Genomic DNA, 10,519 nt, shown 5'->3' on the forward strand with positions numbered 1-10,519 from the left:
GGTGCATACAGAGGGTACCGTAATGTAGCGTGTAGCGTGTAGCGCAGGGGATCACCTTCACTACAGTAGCAATCTCAATAGGGCTTATTTTCGGGGAAACACGGTAATATGCTCCACTAAAGGGAGTTTCACAACTAAGAGCTTCTTACAACAATGAAATCACAGGTCAGGAGAAAAAACATCACAAGAAAGATAGCATAATGTCAAATGATGTGTAGAGTCTGTCCCAGAGGATGGACAGGATACTTAGGGATTAACTAAAAGGTGTGGTTATGTGTAAGGAAGCCAAACTCAGAGTCAGCGGAAGTGAGTTCTAGTGCCAAGCCTACCATTTTCCAGACTGAATTCATTACGCAATTTCCTGTTCTGTAACAGGTGACGACAATACCTGCCATGACTACCTCATTGGGATACTGATGGAATCAGATGATAAGTATATTACAACCTGGCAAAGTACCAAATGCTCTATAAAGAAGAGAAATTAAAATGAAAAGCTAATCACTCCAATCCATCCTCTGTTCAGCTATCAAAGCTATCATCTTCCTAAAGTTCAGGTCTGATGATGTCACTAATGTCCCCTCCCCTACCGCCCTACCTCCAAATCCTCTCCCGTTCAACAAACTCCAGTGGGTTGCATTACTGTCTGGATCAGGTTATGTAAAATCCTCTATATAGTTTTTTTCAGTCCTTTATAACCTGGCCCTTCCTACCTTCTCCAGGCTTCTTATACTTAACTTTTCTCCACTTACTCTGCTATCCCGTTACACATGTCTACACTCTTGTTTCTCAAACAGAAACTCCATTGCTATCCCTAGAACCCGGAATTCTGTCTCATCTCCACCTCTTGGTTTCCCTGTCTTCCTTCAAGTCTCAGCTAAGGTCCCACTTCCTACAAAAGGCCTTTCCGGGTCTTCCTTTACCTTAGTGCCCACCCTCTGAGAGTACCTCCAGTTTATCCCGTATACATCTTGTTTGTACAAAGTTGCTTGTATTTTGCCTCCCCCATTAAGCTGTAAGCCCTTGAGTACTGTTTTTTGCCTTTATTTGTATCTCTACTCTTTGGCACAGTGCCTGGCACTTAATTAAGTGCCTGGTGATTGATAAATGCTAGTAAACTGACTGAAGCTGGGCTGGATTTAGGAGAATTTAGAGCTGTATTGCCCTTTGTAAGGACCTGAACTCTACTTCCCTAGTATTCTGACACACACACAGTCTGCTCCAGTCTCCAGGGTTGAGCCTGAACCTTTACTTCTACTTTTCCCAAAGCTGATTCTACCTTGTCCTGAACTTTGGCCAGGACATAACTCTAACCTTCTGGTTAAGTCCACAGTTAACTTTTGCTACAATAGAGGAAAATGGGAAACCCTTAAGTCTGCCCAGAAAGATTAAGGATAATAACCTAATACACTTTTTTTTTAAATCTCTCACTCCCTGGAATGCCAAATCTCAATTCCTTTTCCACTCCAGTACATCTTCATTCTTTACTCTGCTGCCAAAGAGATTTTCCTTAAAAGCAGATCTGACTATGTCATTCCATTACTCAATAAATTCAATTACCCTGTAGGGTAAAATATAAATCTTTCTGTTCGGCTTTAAAAACTACAACTTTTGTACATTTCCTTGTATAAAGATAAAGGTCCACCCCAACCCCAACTAATCACAGAAGGCCCAGACATCTTGATTAAATTAATTAAGCAAAAGTAAACTAATTTAAAAAAAGTAAGCTAGGTATGAGTAAGTCCTTAATTGGATGTGATTGGTTGCAGAAGATAAAATCATGTCTCTTGGGTTTGAAAACAGCAACCTGGTTTAGAGCTAGTCAGTCAAATGGGAAAGGACTCCATACTTAATGCTGAGGAATACAGGCCCCTGAAAGTGAATTGCTGCTTCTTCCCTAATATCCATGCTGCCAGAGAGATTGGACCAGTAGGACATGACACAAGCAGTTGATGAAACTGGTTGTGAGTAGAGAGCCACCGTCAAAGATCTCTTAAGAAACAATCACCGGAGTATAGAGAGATGGAACTGATGAGGTTGTAACTTTGTATTACCTCCAAATGTTTGGAATGCCTAGAGGTCTCATTGGTAGTAGTATCCGCTGAAGGTGGAAGCAATGTCTGATATTGTATTTGCTTCAGGAGCCAAAAGATACATTGGGGACAAGGTTGATACATAAGGGAAAAGTAATATCATGACTTCAAGGGCACTGACCCTGAGGACCCAGCAGAGTTACACAACATGCCTTTGTCCCTACCATTGGAATGTGAGCTCCTTGAGAGCAGGGATTTCAGTCTCTGTACTTGTATCCCCAGCACCCGCCATAATGCCCAGCACATATGCCAGCGTGTATTGGTTAGTTGATGAACCCACACTTTGAAAATCCAGTCCAAGTGTCAGTTCTTCCAAGATGCTATCTTTGACTACTCTAGAGCTCATGAATTTTCCCTCTCAATGAATTTCATATATGTGTATATGTATGTATATGTATATATACACACATATTTAATGTATATGTATATATATACACATAGTACCTTACTGTTTTGAATTGTATCTATCTTGTATCGTTACCTAATTATTTTAAATGTACTTTTTTCTCTCCCAAGTAACTTTATAAACTCTTTGAGGGAGGGGACTGGCTCTCTTATTTCTTTTGCATCTTTCACTACGCCAAGTACTGAGTATATGCTCAACAAATATTGTTATATTAATTTTACACCACATATTTTAAGTGTTTGAAATTTTAAAACTAAGTAACTTCCTGTTTTTTCACATCAGTTCAAAGTATTTCTAGTCTCATTACTCCTAAAAGCACTAGACAATTTTAGCTGAATGCGTGTGAATTTTTTTAAACAAATATTTATTAATTTCAAAAGATGTAAACTAGTCAACAAAAAGGCATTCCAACAAATTGGAGGATAATGATTATAAAATTAAAATGATAAATTATAAAATTCACTTAGGATCAAAAACCAACAGATGGATTTCATATTTCTAGACCAACTGAAAAATGTCTCTATGTTTTATAACCACTAAAAGGTACATAAAGTGGACTTTCCATCATTAAGAATCAGTGAGGACAGGAAAATCAGGAAGTTAGAAATTAATAATCAAAACAAAATGTATTTTATCCTGGATTTTAACTTTTTTTCCCTTATACCTAACCTTTCACCAAAACTGCTCTGAAATCCCAAATTGATTTTCCCCTCCTCTCCATACCCCTAATCAACAAAAGTGTCAGGGGAAAAAAACAGTGAGAAAAATAAAGGGTCTAGATAACCCACAAACTAGATAATAAGTTCTCATATAACTGAGAATTATCAATACTGAAAGACTAGATTCCTTTCTCCTTGAGAAGTAATCTCATCAATTGGTGAATGCTAGATTATGTGTCTAATCATAGGATCCAAGATTTAGAGACAGAAGGGATTTTTAGAGGTCAAATCCAAACCTCTCATTTTACAGATGAGGAAACTGAGGCTTATTGATTTGCTTATGGTCACACAGTGCCAGGAGGAGGATTTGAACCCCTGACTTCCTGACTCTAAGTCTAACACTCTGTCCCCTCTATTATATATGCCCTTCCATAAAAAGTATTTGCCTAGGTAGGAATTTTGTGTGTGTGTGAGAAATTCATCTTGAAAGTACCCCCACCATATATCATATGATTGTAACAAATAACTCCAGGTATTGAAGAAAGTTATGGGATCATAGAGATATAGATAGAAGTAAGCTTAGAGGTCTATTTCAACTCCATTATCAGGTGAAGAAACTGAGGGAAAGAGAGGTTAAGAGGCCTCCCAAGGACATACAGGTCATAAGCAGGATTTAAATCTAAGTTCTCTGTCTGCAAATCCAGCAAGCTTTCCACTATATCCTGGTGTCTCTGAGGAACCCATGGCCAGTTTCACTCAGATCCACAGATCATACTTTGGCTCACCCCCACTCACACCTTAGCTTTTTGGAAAAGAAATTTCTAAGAGAATCTAAATGAGCAAGATCTGACAGTGATTTCAACCCTGTACTTTCCAAGAAGGGAGCTGGCTCTTGGGGGCAGAGGACACCAAGCGTCACAAGATCACTTACCTATGGCTACATCTGTGATAGGGTAATTTACAAGCATAAGAAACATGACCCTTTGGAAGGGAAGGTCCAAAGTTCAAAATGAAAAAAAAATGAAGGAAGTGAACTACCTAATATATTTCAGATAGAATCATAAGAAGGTGAGATGGTCGGCAAAGCATTTTTAGAAGGAGAAATGAGGATATGTGATAGGCAAAGTCTCTTTGGTTAAGGCCGTCAAAGGAAAGAGGACAGTTTCAGCTAGGCTATCTCATGACTGCTCTCTGGGGTCTCCCTCCTTTGATAAAAATATTAGCACCATCCAATTTTATTCTGAAGGTAGAAGATACCCATTTTTGCTTTCTGATACTCCATTCCAAATGGGATAGTGATTGTGACAGGCTGGTATATCTTCAGCAGGTCCCTCAATTTCAGGTCTCGAGCCATCATGGAATAGTTGTTAGCAATGGAATCACTGGGACCACGATAGTGGATTTGGTCCTTGAATGGCACAGCCTTAGTCCATGATGTCCTTTGCATCAAGGGAGGATAAAAGCTGTGTGACATGACTGTCTAGATTTGGAGAAAGCCAAAAGAAACATATTAGTAACAACTCATATTTACATAGCACTTTACACAATATGTTTGTGATATCCTTGAGAGCAGGGACTATCTAACTTTTCTACTTTAAATCCCTAGTGATTAGGCATAGTGCTTTGCACATAGAAAACATTCAATAAATACTTCTTTTCATTTATTCATTCATTCAACACTCTGATTGTCCATCTGTTATCCTTTTTCCAGCTATTCATGTCCTTTTTTTGACTTTCTTTTTCTACTGCAAACCAATCTGTTTAACAGAGTCCACAGTATGTCTTAATGAAACTAAACACCTCCTGTATATTTTTTCCTTTTGGAGGGCAATTGAGGTTAAGTAACTTGCCCAAGGTTACACAGCTAGTTTTTTTGTGTGGGTGTTAAATGTCTGAGGCCAGGACCAAACTTGGGTCCTCCTGACTCCGGGTCGGCGCTTTACTCACTGTGCCACCTAGCTGCCCCACACCTCTTGTATTTTGCTCACAGGAAATATCAACTCTGTCTTTTCTAGTAGGGCAAGGGGGAAGAGTCCTAGATTAGGAGTCAGAAGCATTACCAACCTTGGCAAATTACCTACCTATCAAATAGATACTGTGTAAATAAAATGGAAATTAGTTGAGAAAGAGCTTGGAAAGTCAAGAAACTATGTAAATAAAGGTGTTATTATTATAGCATATTTTATAGTGCAACTAGATCTGGTCTTAATTAGATATATCAGAACAAGTATATTGGCCAATGTCTCCAGTCTCTAAGTGCCTAGCCCAATGCTTAATTGATGTTTGTTGAATTTATGAGTTGAATGGTTGGCCCCATTAGAATATAAAATATTTTAGAGCTGGGACTGTTTATTGTTTTCCTATTCCCACCCAGTACCTAGGACAATAGCTTATCTATAGCAGGCATTTAACAATATTTATCCAATTGAATGGGATAGACATTTTTGATCATGTGACAAGTATCCATCGATGTTACTTCTGAATTGACAACAAAGCTATTCAGACAACCATCATTATTTCTGAATATAGCACTGATAAGCAAGTATGACTAGTGATGTGTGTGAGCCTGTTGCATTGCCTGTGGCTCTAGCTTGTCTGGGTCCCAGCACATCATCTCATCACCCTCAGTAGAAAAAAAAAGCAGCATTTCTACAAACAGACCTTGTAGAGGTCAGAAGGTTCTTCACTGGCAGATTGAGGAAGAGGTGGCAACTCTGGTCGCATCTTAGAGTGGCTCATGTGATGTATAGAGTCATTTCTGGTGGACTGAGGAAAAGAAGAACAAAGATTCTTTTAAAGGACTAGGATATGTTTGTAGCACTCTGGCTGGTGAGGGGAAGAGGGGAGTAGAAGGAAGGCACAGATACATTACCATTAGGAATTATAGACATTCAACTCAATATGTATTTATTATGTTCAATGTTCCACACTAGTAGACACCTTCCCCTTCCCCCAACTTATGCAAAGGATAAGACTTTTTAATTGGAACTTAAGGGAAGCCAGTACATGGAAATGAAGAGGGAGGGCACTCCAGCATCCACCACCATTCTTTCAGCCTCTCAGATTTGTAAACTTGGCATTATTTTCAAATTTTTATTCTCCTTTACCCCACATATCTAACTAGTTGCCAAATATTGCCATTTATCTACACTATCTCCTGTATCTGACCCCCTCTTTCCACACAACCATCACCTTAGTTTAAGTCTCACTCCAATGCCCTCCTAACCTAATTGGTCTCCTTGCCTTACTCCCTCCCCACTCCAACTCAGCCTCCACCTGGATAGCAAAGTAAATTTTCCTTAAGCATAAATCTGACCATGTCACTCTCTTATTCAATAAATTTGAATAGTTCCCTATTACCTACAGGACCAAATATAAATTCCTTAACTTGGCTTCTAAAGCCTTTTCACAACTAGAACCTATTTTTTGAGCTTCATTCTACATTGCTATTTTTCCTGCACTCTCCAGAATACCCAGACTAGCTTTTTCTTTTCCTCTCACATCCTACTCCATCTCCCATCTTCATGCCTTTGCCTTGGCCATGAATCTTATTTCAGGCATATACTCTCTCTTTATAGAATCCCTCTCTTCTTTCAAGACCCACTTCAAGCATGATCTTCTATATGAAGTCTTTCCTTTTCTCCCCAGTATTCAATTTCCTCCTTTTCAGCTACTTTGTATTATGTTGGATTTATTCTCTATTATTATATTTGTTATTTATTTATATATGCATATCTCATCTCCCCTGTTAGAATGAAAATTCTTTGAAAGAAAAGTTTATTTCTTATTCTTTTAATCCCTAGTGCCTAGCATAGTAGATGGCACATAGTAGGTGTTTTACAAAATGTTTGTTGATTTAGTGAGAGCTGAGCACGTCTCCCAAATAATTCCTTCTATAACCAACTCTAATTGAGGCTGACTGTATCTCTGTCTATAGTGCATTGTCGCAATCTGAAATGTGACTAAATGGATTGGTTTATAAATATTTTATTATGTTTCACTCAGATGATGCCTCTAATACTTGGTTTTATTATTTTTCAATGTTGAGAATAGATTCACTAACACAGATTTCACCCCAAGTATGACTTAGTAAGCTGTCTTTAAGATTTCCTGGGACTAAAAAAATTCATCATACTGCAGTCAACCTGGTCATGAGACCCTCCAAACTTCACTAGGACTGTCATCGAATGACAGGTATGAAGCTTCTCTCCAGGTTCATCTGGAAACCTTAGAATATTGGTAGGAACTCTGAGAATTTGTGCTATTCTGGCATCACCTTTGAGAATGCAGAACTACCTTTGTACCAGCCTGAATCCTGAGTAATACAATAGTGGAAAATATCTCTGATTCTGGGTTTGAATACCTTTGCTTTAGGGTATTTTAAATTTGCTTTATATGCCTGGAGTGTTAGGGCCTCATGAATAACACTGAGTATTGGCCATCCAAGCCACATGTGCCAGGATGGTACTGCACACAGGCCAGCTGACATTTGCCATCTTGCTGCCTAGGAGAGTAGCCAGCTATTAACCAACCTCCTCCAGAAGAGTTGACTCAAGTTCACCATCAAAGCTGCTCTAGACCCACAACCTCCCAAACCCCAGTCACAAACTTGGTATATCTCTTCTAAAAGATTGCTGACCCTGTAATTCCTTAATCAAAACCATGCAAATGGTTTGCAGTTTTAAAAACTCTTGAGCCTTGGAGCTTTTCTAAACAAAATGGAAATTCAGCCTAGTTCTTTCCTTTCTGAGTGTAGGGACCTCAGAGATGAACTAAAAACTTCTGTTTCTCTGGTATCATCCCCAAGGTCAGGCAGTCGAATATACAATATCTCACAGTGTTTTCTCTTCCTCTCTGTTGTTCTTTTTCTGTGTCTATTTCTCTCTCTGTATCTCTGTCTCTGTCTCTCTCTTTGCTACTGAAAATAAATATGCCTCTCTGATAAGTGGACATGAAATCTCCCCAGCTAAACTTAATATGCTAGCTAGGCTCCTTCTACCATAGTGGCTACATGAAAACAAAAAACTTGGTCAGCAAAAGCAGGTACTGTGACATTCAAGGAAGATTTTTAAAATTGCATCTTCAGGGCCCTAAGTCACATGTGACTTCTTTCAGGATCTCAGAAGTGAGGCATCTATTGTTAGAATAGTCTCCCTCCATTCCCCACCTCCCTAGTGAGTAATTTCCATCAATGGCAGTCTGTCCCTTGGCCTAGATTGAAATCTAATTCAAAGATCCTGATTAAAAGGATGGCTCACAAATATTATACAATTAGAATATTTGCTTCACTTCCAACAATCGCATCTTATGCTAATAGTACCATCAGAATGTGGGTCAGTAACCTCAGAATGGAAGCTTTAGAAGAACAATTAATTTTCCATCTATACCTGCAGCTTTTGTGGCAAGCCCTAAAGAAATCTGGCTATGTACCAGGGATCTAAAAACCCAAAGACAGCAACAAATCATGGTAGTCATAGCTCAACAGGAACAAGCAGATGGAGCCAGCCAGGAAGCTTCCAAGGTGGAGGCTAGTTTATGCCAAGGCCACAAGAAAAATGTTCTAAACCCAATGGAAATAGAATTAAGGGTCATCTCTTAAAATCCCCACACCACTCACCTTTTCAGAAGGACTTTTACAAGTTGAAAAATTCATGATGTCCAGACAAATGGGGTACCTATCCTGAGTCAACAGAAAACCCTTAGTGTCTGAAGGCAAGTTTCCACAGGACAACTCCAAAATGCCCCAGTCTATGCATCATAATGGAAGCATCACAGACAATGGATTTTTCAGGAAATTCTGCCCATTAAAAGAGGTCATAGGTCTTGGAAACTTGAGTAAATCCCTAGCAGGAGACATAGGAAAAAAGAGACAGAAAGTAAAGAAACTAAGAGTTTGTCAAATTTCCTTTCTTGATCTTTCACAATTTGTCCACAGCTCTTTTCCTTCCCCTCAGCTTATCTTGGTAGGTCCACATCCAGTATAGTCCCCAGACTGGTGGAAAAGTATGAAGCAACTTCCTCTGGTATCTCAGTCAACCTCCCCCCCCTTCTCCTCCCTCAGCTTTCTAAAAGCTAGAGTTTCATTTTCTCTTGTCTTAGGGCTGGTAACCAAGGCTACAGCGTCTGTTACTAAGGAAAGGAGAAGGCATTCCTCTTCTTCCTAGGGGAACTTGACCTCAGCACATATCCCAGACCTCATCTGTCGTTATAGAGACCCCCCACACAGGCAGGGAGAGTATTTGGTGCCAAATTTTAGGGCATTATCCAGAGGTAGAGAATGAATAAACACAAAGTGTATTATTATTATTTTGCAAAAGAAACAGACTTCATAAGTTCTACACACCCACACACCAGTAGACAAGTACAGACTGGTACACATGCCCACTAATAGGTTGTATGGTGACCACATTCACTGAAAATCAGGTTATGATTTGACAAATGACTTTTTTTTACTTAGAAATTAAGTGAATTATATCTTGCCAAAAAATGAAACAAATCATACATAAATGATTCATTTCACAAGCCACCTCTATTGCAGTGTGGTACCATGGGAAAGTTCTGATTCTGGAGTCAAAGGACCTAGGTTCAAATCCTGCTTTTGACACTATTGGAATTAAAAAGTTGAGTTATTTGCCCAAGGTTGAAAATGGGATTTTAGTCATGGGTTAAAGAAGTGTAAACTTTAGTCACACATTTTAAATTGAGATTGCCTTAGAAAATCCAGGACTGCATGGCCATTGGACTCATTTATATACAGATTTATTGTTGTTCTGTTATTTTTCAGTTGTGTCCTATTCTTTGTGATCCCATTTGGGTTTTTTTTTTTTTTTGGCAAAGATACTGGAGTGATTTGTGATTTCCTTCTCCAGTTCATTTTACAGATGAGTAAACTGAGATATACAGGGTTAAGTGACTTGCCCAGGGTCACACAGCTAGTAAGTGTCTGAGGCCAGATTTGAACTCAGGAAGAGAAGTATACCTGACTCCAGGTCAGGCACTCTATCCTCTACACCACTACTTGCCCATATACAGATTTACATATACATTTACACCTACATGCATATATATATATATATGTATATGTGTATACATACATACATAACTAGCCCAAAGTAACTGTTTCCCAAGTGTTACCAAGGCTTGTTGTAATTGGATCACTGGTGGTTAACATGACAGAAGAGGAAAATGACAAATGTTAGAGGGGATCTGGAAAAATTGGGACACTAATTCAGTGTTGGTGGAGTTGTGAATTAGTCCAACCAAACCAATTTAGAAATACATCCAAACGGCTATAAAATTGTGCACACCCTTTGACCCAGTAATATCATTACTAGGTTAGTATTCCAGAAAAATAAAAAAAGGGA

At 38.9% G+C, this 10,519-nt stretch overlaps 1 protein-coding gene across 1 annotated transcript in view; it reads right to left on the reverse strand.

Annotated features, from left to right (window-relative positions):
• DNAH3 (dynein axonemal heavy chain 3) overlaps nucleotides 1-9,044 on the reverse strand; it is a 184,783-nt gene extending 175,739 nt beyond the window's left edge. Inside the window, exons 1-3 of the mRNA XM_069096531.1 lie at nucleotides 8,773-9,044; nucleotides 5,817-5,921; nucleotides 4,413-4,635 (exon numbers count right to left, since the gene is read on the reverse strand). Of these exons, the coding sequence (XP_068952632.1) occupies nucleotides 4,413-4,635; nucleotides 5,817-5,921; nucleotides 8,773-8,808 (364 nt within the window). The 5' untranslated portion in view covers nucleotides 8,809-9,044. The remainder of the gene's footprint in view (nucleotides 1-4,412; nucleotides 4,636-5,816; nucleotides 5,922-8,772) is intronic.
• Nucleotides 9,045-10,519: the final 1,475 nt, after the last annotated feature.

The sequence above is a fragment of the Petaurus breviceps genome, unplaced genomic scaffold, assembly GCF_028583685.1.
Source record: "Petaurus breviceps papuanus isolate PSGF00001 unplaced genomic scaffold, PetGlider_PUasm1.0 229, whole genome shotgun sequence".
Lineage (NCBI taxonomy): Eukaryota > Metazoa > Chordata > Mammalia > Diprotodontia > Petauridae > Petaurus > Petaurus breviceps.